Below are 21,377 nucleotides of genomic sequence, written 5' to 3' on the forward strand. Positions count from 1 at the left end.
ACGTACCCCTGCACCAGCACCCTTCCTCCTTTGCAGGCCCTGCGTAGGGACACAATACCTGTCGCTGAGCTGGTACCCCTGTCCCCAGCTGCCACCTCCCTAGGGTCACCCATGTGCAGGGAGGGCAGGCCAAGCTCAGCACAGCACATGCAAGGCCCACTCACCCTGTGCCCACCGAGGGTGCTTTCCCAGAGCAGCTGGAGCCGGGGGCACCACCGGGCACCCACCCGCCGCCCAGACACCCCCTTCGGGCAGCCCCTTGCGGCCCTGCCAGCTCAAGCCCCTCCGCACAGGGATAAGAAGGTCGTGGGTCTGGTCTGTGTTGCATGTCCCCCACCTGCCTGGGGACAGGCTTTGAGTGGGGGGGACCCAGGGGCGGCAGGGCGATGTGTACCGGCCACCCAGCACCGAGCGCCCTCGGCACCGCCCGTGCCTCCGGGGCTGGGCTCTCCCGTGCCGCTTCAGCAGAGCCCGGGGGACCCCCGGGAAGAGCGGGGGGGTCGGTGGGGCGGGAGAGAGCCCCGGGCTGGAGGTGACAGGGGACACCCCGGCTTCCCCAGCGCATCCCTGCCAGCATCCCCGGGGGCAGCGGCCCCGCCTGCACCGCGCCGGGCGGGGGCTGAGCGCGGCCCGGGGGCGGGCGGGGGGGAACGGGGACACCCCGGGGGCGGTCCGTGGCCCCGATCCTGCCCCGGGGGCCGAGCCGGGCTGGCCCCTCCTCCGGCACGGCCTCCCGCGGGGCGGTGGGCCCCGGGCGCAGAGCGGCGGCGGCGGGGCGCTCTCGGAGCCCGCTCCGCCGGGCCATGGCGAGCAGCGGCTCCGCGCCCGGGGGCTCGGGCTCGGGCTCGGGCTCGGGCTCGGGCACGGCGCTGCCCACCCGCTTCCAGGAGACCGAGAAGCTGCTGGCGGCGACCGAGGGCCGGGAGGAGAAGGGCCTCCGCGGCTCCAAATCCTTCACGGCCGCCTTGCCTGGCGAGGCGGAGCGCAACGGGCACGGGCTCGCCTACAAGTCGGTGTCGGTGGGGCACCTGGAGGCGGCCCCGCTGTCGCCGTCGCGGCTCAGCCTGGGCAGAGCCTCCTCCACGGCCACCAGTACGGCGGCACCGGAGCAGGGCCGCCCGCGGGACTACCTGGTGCTCGCCATCTTCTCCTGCTTCTGCCCCGTCTGGCCCATCAACGTCGTGGCCCTCGTCTTCTCCATCATGGTGAGTGCGGGACCCGCCGTGCGCCCGGTACCCCCCGGTTCCCCCCGGTTCCTCCGGGCTCCCCCCGCCGCCGCCGCCCATCGACGGCTGGAGCGGGGCCTCCCGGAGCTGTCCGCGGTGCTGCACCGGCCGGGCGGGGGGCGCGGCGGGAGCGGGCCAGGCGGGAGCGGCCGGGGGGCGGGGGTGGCGGCCCGGGGGGGGCCCGCACAGCTGCCGCCGCGCAGCCGGGAGCGCGGGGGGCCCGGCCAGGCAGTGCCCCCCGCTCGGCTCCCCGCAAGACGCTGCGATCGGGGTCCGGGCAGCGACCGGAGCCCGAGCCCGGTGCAGCTCGCGGGGAGGTGGCGGGATGGAGATGGAGCGGGCTGCCCGGGATTTGGGGCTGGGATCCCGGTGCACCCAGGACAGGGCTCCGGGAAGCCCGGTGGCTCCGGGAAGCCTGGTCCCTGCCGCCAGGCAGCCACCCGGAGCGACTCGCCGAGCTTCCCGGGAAGGAGCTGCGAGGCGAAGCAAGGACAAGGGATCTCCCTCTGCACCTCCTAGAGCCAATCCCAGCCCTGCCGCCCTGGGGAGCCCCTGGCTGGAGCCCGGGTCCTGTTCTCGGACACTTCCAAGGGACAGGCTGCCCTGCAGCTCTTTCAGTCACCCTGAAGAAGCAATTTTCCCCATTAAACATCTCGCACACTTCGGCAAACACACCAAGACCAGAGCAGGGGAGAATTGCAGCCAGCCGGCCCCTCACCCATCTGGGGTACAGGTGGCTCAGGCAGCACAGCCCCACAAGGACATCCAGCCCCTTACCCATCACCATTCCCCACTGCTCCACAGCCCCCGGGCATCTTCCATCCTCTTGATTTGCAACAGCGGCAGATCTTCTCTTTGAAAATCAGCTCAGGGAAAGCAATGACCTGCTTACCACAAAGAAATACACTGAGGGGCACCTGCAGCCAGCACTTCCCCCAAAACCGCCAACAACTTGAAGACAGACGCTGGTGGTTGCCACAGAAAGCTCTCTAGAGAGACCAGTTTCCATTTTGAGGAGGAATCATCATTTCTGCCAGTGCCAGCTGTCATCTGCGTAGTACAGTTGTGTGGCAGAGCCTGTTTAGGCAGCATACGGGGAAGCCAGCCAGCCTTGTTTGGCTTTGCACTGCAATGAGAGGGAAAGCAGCTGGGTATTGCATATCCATGGTAATAAACAAGGTCTCTCACGGGGATTTTCCAACCACATTAGCCTTCATGCAAAATAGATTCTCACACTCTCCCTTGCAGGAGTTAGAGCCTCCAGCGGATGGAGCATCCAGGGGATGTGCCTTGGGCCAAATAAGCCCCATGGAGTAGAAGAGTAAACAGTAAAAAGAGAGCAGGAGTCAGTTAATACTGTTAGACAGCCAGGTGTGGGGGTGTATTTACTGTGTTAAACCCAAAGGGAAGCAGGACCAACAAGGCAATAAGACTATTTGGTTGCCCTATGCTTCCAAAGCCCTTGACAGCACTGCCCAGTGCCCACCCAGCCCTGGGGAAGGGGATGCCCAGCCCCAGCCCCCTCTGGCCACTGAGGCAGAAGGCACACTTGGATGAGCTTGTTCTCCAGGACAAGGTTTCTAGCACACACGGCACATTAGTAGTCAGTGTGCATCCCATGGCCCCTTCACAGTCATCCTTGCACTCCCTCTCCCATGGGATGCTTAATTTATTAATGCCCTTTCTAGTCCTGACCATGCTTATACCATCACCCCCCCTACACACACACCTGCCATCCAGGGATCCCCGCACAGCGCCAGCGGAGCAGGATGAGGAGCGATCCTTGCTCCGTGCTGTCCCCAGGGAGCCAGGAAACATCTGGCTGGGTCTCCCTGCCAGCAGGAACAGCTCCGGGGGCATCAGCTGATGTTTCACCTGCTTACACCAGGGAGGAATTTAGTTCCCAGTGACTCCCAAGGCTCCCAAGGCATAGGTCTCCCCACAGAATAAAACCCAGGAGCAGCTGATCATGGACAAATCTGAGCAGGAAGCAGGTTCTTGCAATGTCTGGTGCCTGGGGGGGGGGGGAGGGGGCAGGGGGACCTTCCCACAATGTGCTGACATTCCTTTAGCTCTGCAATTGTATTTTTCTTTCCTAAGTCAATGCTTTTTGCACATGAAAGCTTTTTTCTGGGTAATAAGCAGCAACCAGAGAGAAAAGCAAATGAATGCTTTTGGGTTTAGTGTCTCATAAATCATTTTTCAAAAGCTGATCTCAGATCCCAGCAGGGCCTATGGCCAGAAGTGGAAAAAAAAAAAAATCTGTTCTAGCCCCCAGTCTGTTCCTGATAATGCTGGTCTTGTGGAAACGAGTTACCTGGAGGCTCCTCCACTGACCCTTGGATGTGTTTTGTTGGCCAAGCAAGGTCCTGGCTGCACTAAGGGGTTGGGGTCCCTCCCCGAGCCAGAGAGCAGGGCTGCCGTACACAAGGGCAGCCCCCTGGGACCCGTCTCAGAGGAGGGCAGGGCAGGGCTAGGTACCACACACACACACACACACAGGCTGCATTGCTGTTCTCAGATCCCTTCCCCTTCCTATCAAAGTGCAGCCACATCGGGGGAAGAAGCAGACAGGCCACTTACCAGTGTACAGAACTCCGAGCAAATGAAGTAAAAAAGAGGGGTAAATCCAGCCAGAACCAGCATGTAGTAACATCAAGGGCAATTCTGCACAGCACTTGGTGTCCGGAGTAAGTGCTGTCATTCCCAAAAGATGGGGGAGAAGTTAAACTACCCCTACTAATTTTAAAGGGCACAGTCATCTATCCAAGTCTGATGTTGACTTGTACCTCTCTTGGAATGTTTTCTTCAACAAAATGCAAGCGTGGAGGATTAATGATTTATCCTGAGTAACTGTGGATTCTTCAACAAAATGCAAGTGTGGAGGATTAATGATTTATCCTGAGTAACTGTGGAAGGCAGCAGAGTGCATCCAAAGCCAGTTCATAAATCGGGAAAGACTGCGGGGAAGAGGAGGTGACGATTCATCTTCTCCGTCCCTGGGGCTAGCACAAAAAAGTAATTGCCTTCATTTGCAACAAGGCAACCTAGGTGATCTGTTAAGGGGAAAAAAAACCCTTCTGATCAGTAACTTAGATGGCAATTTGAAAACATGATAGATCAACAATTCTTTTGAATCACCCAGACTTACCTGGCCCCGTGGGTGCCGTGGAACAGCCTCCTCTTCCAGCCCCATTTCCAGGGTCCTTCAGATTTGCTAATACTCCACTGTAATAGGGAGTCCCCTGGCACACACACAGTGACTCTGCCCCTGTAGCCCTCAAGCCTTTTGGAGATATTCTTCATCAGCAAGTCTTGATTAATAAACAAGATGTTAATGTTTTTATGTGGAAAGCGAAACACAGGATTAGTGATACTAGAGAGCTATAATCAAACCGTTCCACGCCGATGAATAATATATGTACAGTAACAAATGCTTGCTAAACATCCCATGCCAATGCTGATGCAATTTTCATAATTGTTCAGGATAAATGAGCAGTAAACACTTCCAGAAGCTGTAGTGATAAATATACCGACTTCGTTAGCCTATATATTTTCCCTAGAAGACGGCTAAAACTGCATATTTCATTGCAATCTAACGCACACCCTGCAAAAATGTTACATGTGTTACAAAAACTGGAACTTAAAAAAAAATTAATCCCAAATGTTGGAAGCTGTCAGTGAGCAGGGCAGGGATCTTGTCAATCATGGGGCTACCGCATCCTTCCCATCTCTTGCCACCAGCCCGTGAGGCTTCATTTTGTCATTATTTCATTACAAACTCCTGTTGTGTAATGAAAAAAGAGGCTCTTGGCTGCATCCCATCGCTTGTAGATACGGTCTGTCACACGTGCTGTTGAGACCAGGACGAACCGGGTTTTGCAGTCCCTCGGTGGCAGCAGTGGGGATGTTGTTACACAGGGTGACGCGCAAGCGGAGCCGGACATTCACAGCCAGGCAATGGGAGCAGTCGCATGTTTGAGGCTTTGCTGTGTTATTTACATGGTGATGCAAATCAAAAGGAGTACATGGAAACCTTCAAAGCTGCACGTTACCTACCCAAGCACTATGGAGCAGCAGCCAGCGCACAGCCTGGGCTGGAGCTGGGGACCTTTTTAGTCATGGTGCTGCCAAGAGGGTAGTGGTATTAAAGCAAAATTAATGGGAAATGGAGTAGGAACATGAAGTATTTATTTGTTTGAATGCTCAGTGATGTTTCACGGTTAGTGCTGGAACTGTGCTAGGCCTCCTGACTCCTGATTTTATTATTTTTTTAAAAAATTTGACAGGGGGACCCTTTCCAGCGCAGTTATTTCTGAGATACACATTTTTTTGAAAGGGAAGTAGGATCGTTTTAGTATACCTCTACCTTTAAGTCTTTTTCACTAGCATATTTCTTGTTTAACTTGGAGTTTCCCCACTTTTAGCAGCCGTGCTTCAAAGGGGGGAGCCAGCACACAGCATAGAGCTATGGGGAGCTGCCAGCCCCACAGCCTGCCCCACATCTCCCTCTTCTCCTGGGACCCAGTTTGGCGAAGGCAGCATGGCTGGAGATGATGGGGCAGGGGGAGAAGCCTTTAACCCATGTAAAAACATTAAATGCTTAAAAGCATCTCTAAAGAAAGAGGAAGCGCTTCAAGGCAGTTAAAGCATCTACAAAACCCTGTTCCCAGTGAAGCCGAGGGGGGGGGTGTTGCCTGACTCCTCCACTCGACCAAGGTGGCAGACCTGTGCCCTGGGCTTCCTCCTCCCCCCAGCCTACCCTATTTCTCTTTCCCCCCACTCCAAGCCTTCCCAACCAAGTGAAAATGTTACCAATGGAATTTAAAACCCCTTATCCAATTTCCCCCCCCCCTCCAAACCCCCTTCCCAATGGGTTTCATGGGAGGCAGAAGGATGCTGCATGAATTTGGGAAGGCTTTTCGGTCTGGAGAGCCGTGCCAGTCACAGCCCGTCTGCCTCTTCCTGAGCAGGGAGCTCCTGTTTGCTGATGGAGGGGCTCCAGCCTCTCCACCGCACACGCAGCAAATGCTGACGCACGGTGAGTAATTTCACTGTAATAACCTCGCCGTGGTACTGCACAGCTGCCCTTCTGCTAAGTGCTAGGTCCTCCCTCCGCCAAGTGCAGGAAGCCCAGCACGCTCGCGCCGGCAGGCTGGGGAGCACCGTGGGTTCCTCTCTCAGCAGGAATGCTTCTCCCTCCCCAGGAATTCTTACTTTCGGTATTTTTTCACTTGGGAACCAAATGATTACCCATCACAAGAACAAGAAACAAGATCAGTCCTTATTGAATCACTTCCTCGGAAAGTTTACGATGCATCTGTGTATTGTAGTTTTTCTGAGGAGCTGTGCTCGGTCTTCAGGCACCGTGTGTGTGGGCATCGGTGGAGGTTTCTGCTGCCTGGTGGGTCAGCGGTGCTGCTGAGCACAGGGCACTAAGAGAGGTGGCACTGAAGCTCAGAGGAGTCAGGCCACAGCAGCACCCTCACCACCCCGTCAGGTGCTAGGCAAGGTCTTGGTGAGCCCATGCTCATCCAGTCTTACATTTTTCCACTTTGGGTGTGAGCCCAAATCCTGCTCAACCCATCCAGTCCCTTGTGGTGGGCAGCACTGGTGGGCAGACCCTGGGGATGCTTCACTAACCCCCTCAAGATGCCTCCCAGGTCTGGATCTCTGCCGAGCAAAAACCAAACCTTCCAAGGGAACCTCCTAGCTGTGTTCTCCATTCACCCGGGGCTTCCCCTTGTTCCCAAAGACAAGGACCACCGCAATTTACCCCACCAAGAGCCTCCCGTTAAGACGCTGGTGCCCACCAACATCAGCGCCAGGCAACTCCTGTTCTAGCTTCAACTCTTGGGGATCTCTCTTCATCCCTTAATGAGTCCACACACAATAATTTCCAGGCACCTACTAGTGCCTTTCCAGTCCCATTCCTCAGCCCTGTCACAGCCAGGGAGCACTTTTTTTTAGTTACAGAGCAGAGGAAAGCTTTCACTGAGCTGCTCAAAGAAATCAATAGAGCAGCAGGGGAAATCCAATGAAACTAGAAGGTGAATAAAGAAGCTATATGGACTGTTCCTTCCCTCCCTACAGCACACACAAGAGCAGGAATTTGCTGTAGGAGAAGTACATGTGAGAACAGGGATGGTGAACACAACCCATCGATGCAGGAACCGAGGGTAATGCAGAGGCACCACAGCACATCCCATCACAAGCTGAAAGCCAGCAGTCCCTGCCCACTTTATCAAAGCCCGTTCCTCTCACGCTCACACTCAGCTCCAACAGCCAGCCATGAGGCTACATGCTGCTTGGAAATGTCACTGCTTTTTTTTTTATTATTATTTCCCAGTTTGTCGGTGATGGTTAAACTCACAATATACATGGCTTCTCAATACAGACATTTGCAGCGGGAGGCAGGGGCAGGATGCTTTTCCTGTACGTGAGCTGCAGAAGGGCAGCAGTGCCCCTGGGGGATGCGGCTCCCTAGAAGTGAGCTGCTCTGGGGGCTGAAGTCCAGAATTTCAGGGTTTTCCATGAAAGAATCAGAGAGGGGTTGCAGCTGGCTGGGGCCATGTGGTGCCTCCTGTCCCATGCCGGGACTATTTCTTAGTTACTTCAACAAAGACAGACTCGAGCCAGGCCAGCTCCTACCCAGGGCAAGCAGACAGCATCTGAGTGGGCTTCTCCAGGCACATCATGTTAGCAGGACCCCAGGCTGCGGAAGCAGTGGGCTCACCGAGGGCGTTTGTGTGCCACCCTGCGAGAGCCCAGGGTGGGAGATGTAGTGCTCGATGACGCAGCAGCTCGCATTCTGGGGCTACAGCCAGAGAGGTGCCCCAGGGCTGTGGTCATTCTTAAGAGCCGCTTTCTGTGTTTCCCCACAGTCGAGGAACAGTGGGCAGCAAGGGGACATGGACGGAGCCCGGCGACTGGGACGCATGGCCAGGCTGCTCAGCATCGTCTCCATTATCCTGGGGACCATCATCATCGTGCTCTACATTTCACTTGGCATCAGAGGTAACATCTCCTTCTCTTTTCCCCAGCCTAGATAGAGCAGGAACCTCACCTGGCTCCAGCCTAGTGTACAGGACAACCCTGCCCACCCTCCACCACCCCCCTGGGGCAGGTGGTGCTCCATTCCCACCCCAACCGCAGTGGTAGGGCACTAAGCGCCTGTGTGGTCTAGGCTGCATCATCAGCTGCAGCTGCACAGCTGCACACACATGTGCAAAACACCTTGGAGCATGGGCTCCCTGCAGGAGCAACACACACGGTTCAAACGGCCAGACTGGAAAGTCCTCCCTGCACTGTCCCGTAGTGCAGTGGTGACCACGCCAGGTCCCCCTGGCAAAGGCTGTGGTGGGTTTAGAAGAGCGTAGTGGGGTAAAAACGGAAGGGTTTCAGGACACAAACCACCCTGCCCAGAAATGCAAGCCCAAAATATTTGGGGAAGTCCCCAAACACAAACCCACCTGCCAAACCAGCACGCAGCTTGGGCAAATGGGAACCTCAGAAACACACAAAACCCAAACCAAGAGCATAAGGGAAACATCTGTGACTACCAGAAGCTGCCCTAAGACTCTCTTTGTTTTACAGTTTCCTAGAAGACGTTTTAGCATGCAAATACCTCGAAGAGGAGGAAGACAACTTTCCTTTTGGGGTTTTTACTTTCAGCCTTGCAACAAAAAATTGTCACAGTGTAGGTGGGCAGCCCTGGACAGCCTGCTCTGGAGCGCCGTCCGAAGGAACGCATGCTTCTACTTCACCACCTCTTGGAAATGAGTTGGTACAAGTGATGGGCTAAAAAAACATCGCAAGAAGGAATGGGAAAGGACATCAGACGCCAAGCGGAGAGGAGAAGGGGGAAATCCACTACCTCATTCCCCTCCAGCAAAACTCACGGAGCGGGGAGACAACTAAAGTGCAAGAGAAGGAGAGAGTTTCAAGAACGAAGCTTATTTTAAAAGAAAATATTAAGGCAAGAACAGGACATTTTGAGGAACCCTCCTAAGAATTTTGGCACAAGTCACTGAATTTTTTGGGGGTTGTTGGTTTTTAAATCATCAGATTCTCTGTCTCTACAAAAAAACAAACAAAAAACAAACAAAAAACAAAACAAAAACAAAGCTCAAACTGCCATCAGGAGCTGAGAGCTGTTCCATGGAGGAGGAGGGAGAGCAGAGCTGCAGCAGGACCACGGCTCTGCTTCGAACAAAATGCAGCCGCAAAAGCTGGAGGATGTGGTGGGTGCTTTTGTATTTTTGATGAAAAAAAAAAAAAAGAGACAATGACCATTTGCATGCCTTTGGGAATGTTCTCCATGTCTGTTCCTATGAGCTCTTTTATCACTTAGGGCAGATCTCAGAGCTGGCAGGGCAGGATGTTGCTGCATGAGAACCCCAGGCTCCTCCTCACCCCGATTCCATGGTGGGGTTTTTAATGGAAGGAAAAATAACGCTTTCTCTGTGAACCCGCCTGTTTCTCTCTCTGTGCACCCAAAGCGAGGTTAATACTCATGGCGCTGAGACAAGAGCCTGGTTGATCTGTAGCAGCGGTACCAAGGCACGGAGAGCCCATTCTACCCGCTTACACACACCTCACATCACCTTCATCACACAAAAGCTTCTGCGTGACCCAGACCCCATCGCTGTCAGTGCTCATCTCCCCAGCCCTTCTGGGCTTCAGCTTGGGGCCTGCCAGGAGATTTTCAGAGGCATGGAGAAGTTTAAGACCCCGCTTCCCTCACACGCTCTTCTGCATCTCTGAAAATCTCCAGCATCCCCAGAGCTGGCTGGGGTCAGTTCCACGAGTAGTATTATTTTTTAATGTTTTGTATTTAACATAACAAGGAAATAGACCTTGCTCCTCCTGATCAGCCTATAGGTACCCTGTGCCCCGCCACGTCTTCCACACCGCACAGCTCCCTTGGCTGTTTCCCGTGGGATCCAAATGCGACACACTCCCTTGAGCATCCGTTCAGCCCCATTCCTCCTTCCCCCTCACCCTGTCCTCACTGCGGATTGTTACTGGGGCTGGTCTTCTACCCGGCCACCCAGACTATGCAAAGTTTCATTGCCTATTATTTTATTCAGGCTTTGTAGATGACTTCTGGCCATATCTATTTGCTCCGTACTAGCTGAGCCTCTCTTTTACCAAAATTTACCCAAACTTTGCGGGCACAAGTACATGACCAAGAGTTGCACTCCAGAAATCGGGACTGCGCTGAGAACCAAGGTGATTCAGGGCACTCCTGCTCCCGACCATCAATCTCCTGAAAAAAAACAAAACCCAAACCTTAGACCAAATCTAATGCATCTGAGGGCTTGTCTACATGGAGAATCTGCTGCACACCCTAAGAATCTCCACAGCGTGGAAATGGCTCGGCACTAATTTCTCCGGACCGTGTGAGTGGGCACGTGCACGCGTGGGGTCATTGTAAATCCATGCTGCAGTAACTCAGCAGTAACTAAGGTGCAAAGCCATGGGCATCACTGTGAGAATTCTTGTCACCTGTTTCATTGCTCCTCTTTAAAGTGTTTTCTTTTGCTAGACATCATTTGAAACCAGGGGGTAAGAAAGACAAAATCCCGTAGATGCTCTTAAGATTTTTCTCTACATTAAAAAGGATTCCAGGGGCTGAGGGCCATAGCACATCACTACAGCACTTTCCTGGGTTCCATTCCCATCCACCTCTTGGCCAGTGCTTTATTACAAACTATTGGCTTCAAAACTGGACCAAATTCGTGACCTTTCTTTTGCAACTCGTTTTTTATGAGCTTCAGCAAACAGGGGCCACCGAGCACTGCTGGGTGTGAGCTCCTACCCGCACCACCGCCAGCCTGCCTGCCAGCACCACAGCTCCTCATCCCCAGCTCTCCAGAAACCCTCCTGGGAGTTTCAAACTCTTATCTGACGGTTGATGAAATCCCATCAAATCCCCCAAACAATTCCTTCTTTAATGCTTGAACCTGAAAAGCTGCTTGCTGGAAAACGTGTTATTTTTTCTGGGATACACAAGGGCAGCACTGCCCGTCTGTGCATCTTCTGCCCTTTGCTCTCCAAGCTGCCAAAATTCAGCTTATGGTAAGAGCTGAGCAAGCTCCTCCTTGGGCTGGAAGAGCCGGCATTCAGGGAAAACTACCGCAAGGCATTGTAGTACTTGAGAGCGCCAAGTATTTATTAAGTAAGAATTTAAATGCTCTTTTATCATTATATAAAGCCTTTTATCTAAAGTGCTTTACCACATTTAAAGGATCAAACCCTGCCACCCCTGGGTTAGCATTACGCTGCTCTAATTGCACGGAGAGCAAAGTTACTCCGAGTCACATGCACCGTGCAGCCCCCAACAGAAACCTGGTTTTCTTTCTCCTCTTTAATAGAACCACCTATGAATACAGGTTTCCTTTGAATCTGATTTTTCCAAAGGGATCTAGGCAAACACACACTACACATCCAAATGGCCTGGGATGCCTGCAGTCATTGGAACAAGGGGGCTTTGCAAGGCTGCTCCAATGGTCCTTGCCAGCAGTGCCGGCAGTCCCAGAGCAGTAGAGGTACCAGAATGCAGGAGAAGGCAGCAGCCTCGGGCTGCTGAGGCAACTGCTCCTCATCTCACTATTAAGTATAATAAAAAACGAAGACACCTAAATTCATTTCCAAATCTTTCTGATTAGATAAAATTGTACCACGCTTTTGAATACAGCTTTGATTTTTTTTTTTTCTTATGCTGCATTTAAATCCAGGGGAAAGCCTCTACAGTCATGCCTGACAAAGTATTTTCTCTCCTTGTAACCTGGCTCTCCAGTGCTAGAAAAAGGATTTTTTTATCTGGGTTATCTGGGAAGTGGCTTCTCGCTCTTCTCTCCCAACTTCCCTGCACGTTGTGCAGCCTGATGTTTTGCAAACGTTTTGCCACTAGATCCTGGCTCTCCACATCACACACGGCTTTATCCCAGCTCAGCTGCCTGTTTGGCTTTTCCAGGTGCATTAGCTTGGATGGGGAAGGAGGACGTTGCTGAGCCCCCAACCCCTGACACACACCTCACCTGCGACTGTGTTACCAGGAGGTAAATCACGGCAGAACTTCATCTGAGGCCACCAGCAGGCACGGTTCCTCCTCCACATCTGGGGAACAGCAGCATCCCTCGTGATTTTTCCACTGGTTTAGCATTCGCCTAAGTGCAACCACCTTTTTTCCCCATCCAGGCACATCCTCTCCTTCACTTTGTTTTTAGCACACAGGAGGGCGATCACAAAAACTATGTCATGGAACAACTTTCCCTCTCTATCCCCATGAACAAGCCCCGTTACTTATGTCACAGCTCTTTGCTACCTGCTGCAGCCTCCTCTAAGCACATGCATCAGAGTCACGTTTTCTGTGCTTGCAACTATAACAAGTCACGAAATCCTCAGGGTCTGGCCAACTTCTACCCCCCGGTGAAGGAGAGGCGAGGGATCTGAGCGGTGCAGTGGCAGCCCAGCCTTACCTGACAGCAAAGTTGAGCTGGTAGGAGGATAGCTTGCTGAAGAGATGGAGAAGGTGGGAAACGTCTCTAAATGTAAGTTGAAGTAGGAGTTACGAACGACAAGTGTGAGGTCCTGGTGGGATATAAATACCCGGTGAGCATCGCTCGGGAAAGAGCCGCCGAGCAGAGCGTGTGGCTGATGGCGCCTTCTGGCACTGGTGTCCCTGGGCTCCTCTCCCCAGGGTCTGGGGGAGCGCCGGGCTCTGCCGGGTGGCACAGCAGAGCCCTCGCTGGGTACAAGCAGCATTAGATCAAAGGCTTAAGCTGAACAAGTGAGCTGCTGCCGCCGAGCCAGCCAGCTCGCTCGGTTCCACACCAGCACCTCGCAGGATGCGACCACAGAACGGGGCTCAGGGCCACGTGCTGGGTGCTGCCCGCCCAGGTGCCTGTGGAGGAGACCGAAGGGATCTGAACACAGAGGGAGGAAAGAAAGTGAGAAAAGATGTCAGTTCAGAGTTTGCTGTGTTAACAGTGGGTTTGCTTCTTCTGGTCAGTATTTCACTCCGCTCTGATCTACCCTCCTCTCCCCATCTTTGCCAGCCCAGCGTGCTTTCCCCTCAGTATTGCCATCCCGAGAGCAACCTGCGAGTCTCACACATTCTTCCCTTCTACCCTCCGCTTTTCCTTTAATCGGGTACAGGTCTTGTTGGCAATGAAACGTCATTGCTGCACTTCACTGAAAGGGTTTTTTGAGGGGTAGGGAATGTGCTGCTCTAAGCCTCTGACTGGGGCTGCCTGCAGACCCCAGCACATACAGTGCAGTAGTTACCTTTCCAAATCCAGACTTCTCCATGTAGACAAGGGGAACGGATCCTGCCTTTTACATAAAATGAAAACTCTCTTTCCATTTGGTCTGAGTCCAGGGAGAGGCTGCAGAAATGCACCCACTGGGCTGGTCCCATGACTTTTTCTCTTTTTTCCCTCCCTCTTGATACCCCCAACCTTGCCCTATCGCTTTGTTACTTATCACAGAACCACAGCCAGGGCTGCACAGTCAAGCTGAAATAATTCCAGATTTAACGTCCTTTTTCTTTCAGTTTACATCCTTTAATTTTGGCAAAGACAGGTTTGGACTGAACACTCCCATGCTTGGACACAAGCCAAGGGTGGGGGGCGAAGCAGCCTTTTCAGAGTGGGAGTATTTGTAAAGCATTTGCTGACACCAGTAGGTAGATAAATTCAAACCTATAAATACCCGTCCAGCGTTAGAAATATCAGAAAGGGAACGTGTGCAGCAGGATTCACCAAGGCAACCCTGCCACCACTTCAGGGCAGGTGCCCTCGATAGATGGTGCCCAGGACACAATCCTCTGGGGACGTGCAGGGTCTATCCTCCCCTCGCTGCAACCACCGTCCATGCACCGGCTCCTCCTGCTTTGAAGCCAAACTGGAAGAGCCACGTTTCCCACACAGCATGAACGCATCAGGAATTGCAGCTGGGTGCTTCTCTTTGCTGATAAATGTTTCTTTTTCTGCAGGATGATTATAGTATATCTTATATACTTTCTTTGTATTTCTTGGCATGAGAAAAAAATTAAAATGTATCATGCATGGTCAAAGCTGAACTTGTTTCTTCTGTCTAAATGAGAAAAAAATATTTGAACTACTCATTTAACTACTGCTTCACACAAGGGCAGGTAGATCAGCTGGTGTTTTGGGTGCAGCGGGTTGCAAATAATACATATAAACAAAAGGCAGAAGAAAAAACAGTGCAAGTCAGAGCAGAGAAAGGTCCGACAGATCAGCTTTGTGCCGCAGAGACAAGCGGCACTGAGCCCCCCGGGAAGCACAGCTATGGCGGGGGGTCTCCAGCTGGCCATGCCATGGGAAGGAGGAGAAATCCTCCTTGCTTGCAGCACACCAGGATGGGATGGGGAGCAGTTCCTGGGAACTGCTTCTTATGGCTGGCCCTGCCGCCGCAGTTCGATACTACGGTGCACAACCAAGTGCAAGAGAACAAATTCCAAATCTGCTCAAAACCAAAAACTATCCATCAAACCCACAGATTTCAAGAATGCACAGCAACGTTTGGTCTCCGTTCAAAAAACCTAAAGGCAAGCAGCTCCTGGGAAGCCAGTCCTTTTTAAAGTTTCTTAAGCCAAGGCTTGAAAATTTTCCCAGGAGAAGTTTTTCCAACCAGACTGGAAGGCTGTTGGCCGTGTATAACACACACCTTGGGTGCCTACCAGAGTTTATTTCTGTGTAACTGCATGCCAGTCAGTCAAAGCTACTGATCCTTACTGAAGCTGAAGTGCACAACCACTTCATTCAGCTGAATCCTAACACCCTCCTCTCGCTGCGCTTCTCTGGCATCCTCCGGGAATGAATGGCAACGCAACTTCCAACTCAGCTCGGCTTGGAGAGAAGACTTGCCATATCTGAGACTAATTAGTTGTCTTACACAGCTCTCTGTAGCAATACGCTCAAGCTGTCCAGACTCCACCTCAGGGTAGGACTTACTGGAGGTAACACGGTCTTGCAGCTTCCCGAGGATGACTCCTTCCCTCTCCCGGCAAGGCAGCACCCAGGAAGCATGCACACGGGAGGTGGGTGCCACCGCCAGGATCAAAAATTAAGCTTTATGGACCCAGAGCTGGTATCGAGCACAGCGCTTCCACTCGCATCCACGCCTATGATGGTAAAAAGATGTAAATTCTCTGCAATGTTGGCAGCACTGAGCCACCGGCACTGCCGCAGCACCCGGGCGGTGCGGGGCTCCGCTCCCTGGGGGCAGCTCACCCGATGGAGCCCGCTGGGCCAGAACTCGGCAGCAAACACCGTGATGAACCAGACTGAGCTGCTTGTGGTCACATTTAGAAGACAGCTACACCTGTGTTGGCAAGGCAGCAGGGCGAACGGACTGGTCAAAAGCACCTCTGTGTTGCAAACCCAGATCCCTTGGCCTCTGACGCGACGGAGCAAAGCTTTGGTCTACCTGTTGTTTCCATAAGCAGCGTTACGATAAACACCTCTTCTCTTTTCTGGAGGATGCAAGCTGTAGGGGGTTTTGGGTGGTGAAAAATCAACAAATAGGAAACCTCTGCCAGGTACTGAAAGCCAGAGAGGATGCAGATTAAGTGTTCGTGAACTTATGGCAAACAGATCTGTTATCCTCATGTGCATCTCAGAAAACAATCAAAGGAACAGTAATTAGTTCTAGTTCTGCCGTCACCCACAACACAAAGCCCAGCCCCTGGAAGCTGGGACTTGCCTCAGTACTGGATCTGTCCCCAAGGTTTCCTCTGGCTCAGTCAGCACAGCACCAGTACCTCGCTGCCCGGGCTCCCAGTGCCACAGAGCGGCTCCGCAGCCCCAAACACACCAGCAACAAGCTCAGCCTTCGTGTTTATCCCACGGCCCTTCCCTCCCGCGGCTCTACCCACCCCTCACCTGGCTCTGCAGCTTGCCGGTGTGCTTTTAACAAAGCATATTTATTTGGTGCATCCATTCCCCGTTGCTTCTGAAACAGCAAGTTTTAGCTAGATCTGCTGGCTCTTACTCCTAAATACCCTCCCCTTGTAACAGTACTTAAATCAGTGTTCTAGATGTTCAGTTTCCCATGCTAGGGCTAGGAGATGTGCTGCTCAATCCTCTAAGAGCCACCAGCCATGAACACTTACTCACAGCCACGCAGGTCCAACCTCACACCACACTACACCTACTCCCGTCTCATGCCAAGGCTGGACCGTGTACGAAGCCCATGTTTTCCAGCAGCAGCATCCCCTTGCTGCCTCTGCTCACCCAGAAGGGCAAGAGGCATTACTGTCTGCACCAGGGCCCTGGGCATCACAGTTGAGAACGCAGGGGAGGTCCAAAGAGCCACCTTTATTTGTCCTGATGGAGAAGCAACATGTGGATGTTAAGAAAATCCAGTGTAACTTACTTTCCGCTGTTCAGCAAAGCAAAGGGGCTCATGGCTGTGTTGGTGGTACCCATGCATAACAAAAGCCTGGGACAGAGTGGTCCCGGAGAGCTTTCGAGGAACAGATGCAATTTGCATCTCAGCACATGATGTCTGAGGTTGCTTTAAGCCATCTTTGGCCCTCTTCACGTATTGCTTAAAGAATTCAGCAGGCAAGAAGGCTGAGCAAGAAAGAACAACAGTTTTGTCAAGGAGGAGGAGAATCTTACCTAAAAACATCCACACCATGGAGCGATTTCCCTTTAGTGGTGAGATTCCCCTTGGAGCATCTCCATCATTTCACCAAAGCAGCTGGGCAGATGCAAGTTTCAGACTTCCAAGACTGGAGCCGATAGCCTCACTTCTGATGTTTCGCTAAAGAGATGGGAGTGCCAAGTGCTTTGGGCTCCTGTTTTATTAATACGCTGCTCTGATGGGCTCATGTATAATAGATTTGCAAAGGAACAGCAAGAGGTTTACATCCCATTTCCATGTTGCATATGTTTTCTATTAAATGCTATAGGCTCTCTGTTCACCTCTTAATGTTTGTCTTTGCAATGTATTTGCATGAGCTTTGGGGTTTAAGTCAAGGATGAAAAGTTGGTTACCAGTTCTTCAACTGGTTTCCATCATTTTGCTCCAGACAGGAGCTACAAATTAAAAGCACACGGAACACGTTTCCATTTTCTCTCTCACTCCTAACACTGGCTGCTGTTGAAGAGCGAGCAGCTAAGGGTTTCCTCTGGTACCCTCAAAGCCATGGGCAGCATCTTGGCAAGGTGTTTGTGAGGTGCCGGAGCCAGAGCCCTGGGCTGCTGCAGCCACCGCAGCCACACAGGCAGCAGCATCGTGCAGCCGTAGTGGGGAAGCTCAGGGCTGCGGAACTGCAGCAGCAAAACCTTGTGATGAGCAGCACACGAACGTGCCCAGCTCTGGTACAGCTCATCCCGCTCCACAGAGATGCAAGGGGCTTGTAAGCCTGATGCTGGGCCAAAACCAGAACAGATTGCACCCCAAACTTCTCCCTACTTGCAGGATGGGCTCTTAGCTGTAGAGATTAAAAGATGACGTATGGTGGACATCTTCAAAATCTGAAGTAGTTCAACAAACACACTCCTGGTAGGCTCCAGTAAAAGAGCAGAGAAAAACTGAGTCTGTCTTTGCAAGGGTGCTGAAAGCCTCCGTCTTGCTATTTTCCTCCCCAGAACCAGCCTGCCCCTTTACAGACGAAGCCTTTTTTTTGCAGCACGACTCTGCACGTTGCCTCCAGTTCAAAGCTGTCACTGCTGCCCTGCAAACACAGAGCGACACAGCCAAGGCTCCCACATCTACACAGCCAGACATTTCATCAGAGCTCTAGCTGATCCCATGTGGCACAAGGTAGACGTTTCTATCACATCTCAAACTCGTGTTTTTTTTTTTAAATCAGGAAAGACATATCCGATACAATTCGTAGGGTGGTTCGGACTGACACAAGTGAAAAGCAGGAGAGCCTGGCTTGCACCGGTAAGCATGAATTGCACCAGCAGATTAAGGCACTGCTCTAAATGAGGACTTTTCCCTTATGGTCCTTCCTGCTGAATCCTTCAGAAGGTGAAAACTCCCATCTTGCAACATCTAGAATACCTAGAATAGAGTGATGGGGATTTCTGCATGAGCTAAGCTACCTAGTTTATTTGCTAAGAAAAACAAAAGCAAGCAAACCAAAAACCTGATGGCCCTCATTGTTTCCAGCTTAGCTGTAATGTTAGATGCTATTCTTGGTGAAGAGCTGCCGAATGCTTCTGAAGCTTGTGAAGTTGTTTGCTTTAATAGCACACAGCATGAAACAAAGCAAAGACAGGAAGTCTTCCCAGCAAAATGCCTCCTTCTGCTGAGCTCGCTGTATCTCGCTGCCTCTTGGAAATGTTTAATTATAGGCTGCAGATTCTAAAGCATTTTCTTCCCATTATTTGGTCTCAGGTCCGATTTCATCAAACCTGTATTTTATACGCCTTCCCAGCAAGGATCAATGCAAACAGATCACTCCATTGCTTGCAGGTGGGTGAAAAAAACAGAACAGCACCTGACCCACCGCACTGTAATTCCTTACTGGCCTAGGTACACAGCAAACCATAATAAAATTAAAGGAATGTTGATAAGACTTGGTATCTTTAGAGCTTTAAAGTGATGCTCTATCTTAACCTTGACTTTCGATTGCAAAACGTACAGTGGGTAGAAGCTGAAGTGCCCAACACATGAGTTAGGAGCCGTTTGGTTCCCTGCCCGGGGGATGGCTGGGCTCAGCCCCCCGCCGAGCTCCCAGCCCAGCACTCGCCTCCAAAGGGCTCCAGCAGCACCACGCTGGCAAAAGGGACTCAGCTGCTGAGTTAAGGAATATCTTTTTCTGAGGAAGCGTGGGAGAAGTTCATTCCCCCGAGATGTAGCTGTGCCTGCGGTTAGAGCTGAGGAGGCTGGTGATGGTGCAGGATGGCCAAGGTCCACCCCTCTGCCACGGCAAAGGGTATGGTCACGCTCTGCTGGCAAAGTCACAGCTGCCTCCAGCAGCCTCGGATTTCCCAAGGACAGATTTATGTACCCCAAAAGATGAAAAAGATCTGACTACCAAAATCCCCACAGGAGCATCCCTCCTTTCCCCACCCAGAGGCACCGGGCACAACTCAAGCTGACGTCTCCCTGAAGTATTACAAGAATTATCATCCCTCAAAATGTTTGTCCTTTTTTTTTTTTTAAAAAAAAAACAAAAACAACCACCCTTCATCTAAGCCAGAGCACAGGCTTGAAAGTTATTTACATTTCCTGAAATGTATGGAAACAGAGGAAGGGCTGGCCAGCAGATCCCTCGGTCCTGCTGTAAGGTACAGACAGAACCTGATGGTGCAGATGCCCCCTGACCACGAAGACCCACGTGTTCCGAGGGCGGACGTACCCCAGGACCGGTCGCTGCTGCAGGCTGAGCACCCCCTGCCTCCTCCTTCCTAAGCTGTATTTCTTTACATAAGCAGTGCCTGCTTTTATAGACCTGACTCACATATCTCCCCACCTCAGGAATATTGTAAAGTAAATTTAGCACTGGTGATACACGCCTGACCTAGAGGGAACTCCATTTATAGTGCAGCAGGGAAATATCCACATCCACCCCCCCTCGGCGCTTGGCCTCTCCACCCGGGTATTTCTCTCGCAGCGAGGGGCTGAGAAGCCCAAGTGTCAGTTCAGCCTCTCCCTGCGCTGGGAAGTGGGGAAAGCACACAGGGTCTCCCGCTTGCTCCGCACCGTGACGCAGGTACCCACCAGACTCCAGCGCTGGCAAGACCCTTGCACGGTCCAGCTACTTTTTAATGTAATAAATGTTCATTTGCATGTTAATAGCGGAGCCTGCCAGGGACACCTGATCAGCATTTTCACAGCTACTCGTGATTTCTTTTTATACTTGCAATATTCCTTAGCATCCTGCAGTCTTAAGAAAAGGTTCCCTTAAAAATCCAACATTCCGGCAGGATTTCACCCTGAAAGAAGCCAGCTCAGCACAGGTCTGAAGTCAGAGGGCTCTGTAGGTGACATGCCCAGGCACACGTGCCACCAAACATCTTAAGAAAAGTTCCCACCATACGGCTAGCAGCTCAACGGGACTTTACAACCTGCAGCAAGGAGCTTCTCACCCTTCTCAGTGCACCTTTAGAAAGACAAAAGATGAAGAATACTGTCCCCACTCCCAAGAACATTGCATCAGGCAGGTGGGTATGGGCAAGGACGGTAAGAGAACAAACAAAACAATGTCTGAAGGGACTAAAGCCTACCTGTTCACAGGATTTGTGGAAGAGCATGCTGTGCTCATGCACCAAAGTGGTTATCAGTGAATTTGCAGCCAGAGCTCTAGGTGTGGCTTTGATCGATAAGCTTCAAGTCACCCTAGGACAGCCTCTCTGGACTTCAAAGTAAGGATAGATTATTTTCTTTTTTTTTAAAAAAAGAAAAAAATTAAAATGATGAGACCAAAAATAAATTCATGTGTTTGAAACGTCTAATTGAAGCCAAACACCCAGGAAAAAAGGGAGGAGAATCTGACAGGCAGTGCAGTGCGCAGACAAAGAAAGGTAAAACGACGTAAGATGTAAGACCTGAACAGACACGATTGCAGAAGACCTCTCAAAATCACACCACCGGCTGCCAGAGGATTCACAGGGTGTGAAAGACAACGGGAAAATAATCCTCAATGAGAGAATGGCAAATGCTGTTTCAAAGGCAGAGGGGCTTTGATTACGGGCAGACTTCTCCGGCTTTACTAGCGGCGCTAGCAAAACTGGGTTAGCAAAGCCTCAGGGTCCCATTAAGAACAAAGAGCAAGGAGGGCTGCAACGCCAGGGGAAGATTAAGCGAGGGATGAGCGGCAGCACACACGTTTGTAACGGTCTCAAACAGCTTGCAGAGAAGGGGGAAGATGAAGGCAGCAGCAGGCTCCGAGTGTTTAATGAGCACCGCGCAGACGCTAAGGCACAAGCTCTTACACAGTGCTTTTCCACCCGAAGACCCCCACTTCAGAGAGCGGGCTGGCATGCAGAAAATGTGAACAGCTACTGTAAACCTAGAGATTTTCTATTAACACAGTCAACCCCCAAGTTCACACAGCAGTACACCTCCCTCGTTCAGTGAAACGGAGGAAACAAAGACACTCCTGTCTCTCCATATGAAGGTCTAATGGAGCGCTCAGCCCCCTTTCAGCAGGAA

The 21,377-nt window shown here is 52.1% G+C and overlaps 1 protein-coding gene across 1 annotated transcript; it reads left to right on the forward strand.

The window, feature by feature from the left end:
• Positions 1-726: 726 nt before the first annotated feature.
• On the forward strand, positions 727-19,402 carry TRARG1 (trafficking regulator of GLUT4 (SLC2A4) 1). The gene is made up of 3 exons (XM_056338069.1): positions 727-1,205; positions 8,111-8,243; positions 8,823-19,402. Exons 1-3 carry the CDS (start codon positions 804-806, stop codon positions 8,828-8,830), a joined length of 543 nt encoding a protein of 180 aa, XP_056194044.1. The 5' UTR covers positions 727-803; the 3' UTR covers positions 8,831-19,402.
• Positions 19,403-21,377: the final 1,975 nt, after the last annotated feature.

This window comes from Falco biarmicus, chromosome 1 (genome assembly GCF_023638135.1).
Source record: "Falco biarmicus isolate bFalBia1 chromosome 1, bFalBia1.pri, whole genome shotgun sequence".
Taxonomy (NCBI): domain Eukaryota; kingdom Metazoa; phylum Chordata; class Aves; order Falconiformes; family Falconidae; genus Falco; species Falco biarmicus.

Coding starts and splice junctions, on each gene's coding strand:
- TRARG1 (XM_056338069.1), top strand. CDS start 804: ATGGCGAGCAGCGGCTCCGCGCCCGGGGGCTCGGGCTCGGGCTCGGGC. Junction 1,206..8,110: donor CCCTCGTCTTCTCCATCATG/GTGAGTGCGGGA, acceptor GTTTCCCCACAG/TCGAGGAACAGTGGGCAGCA.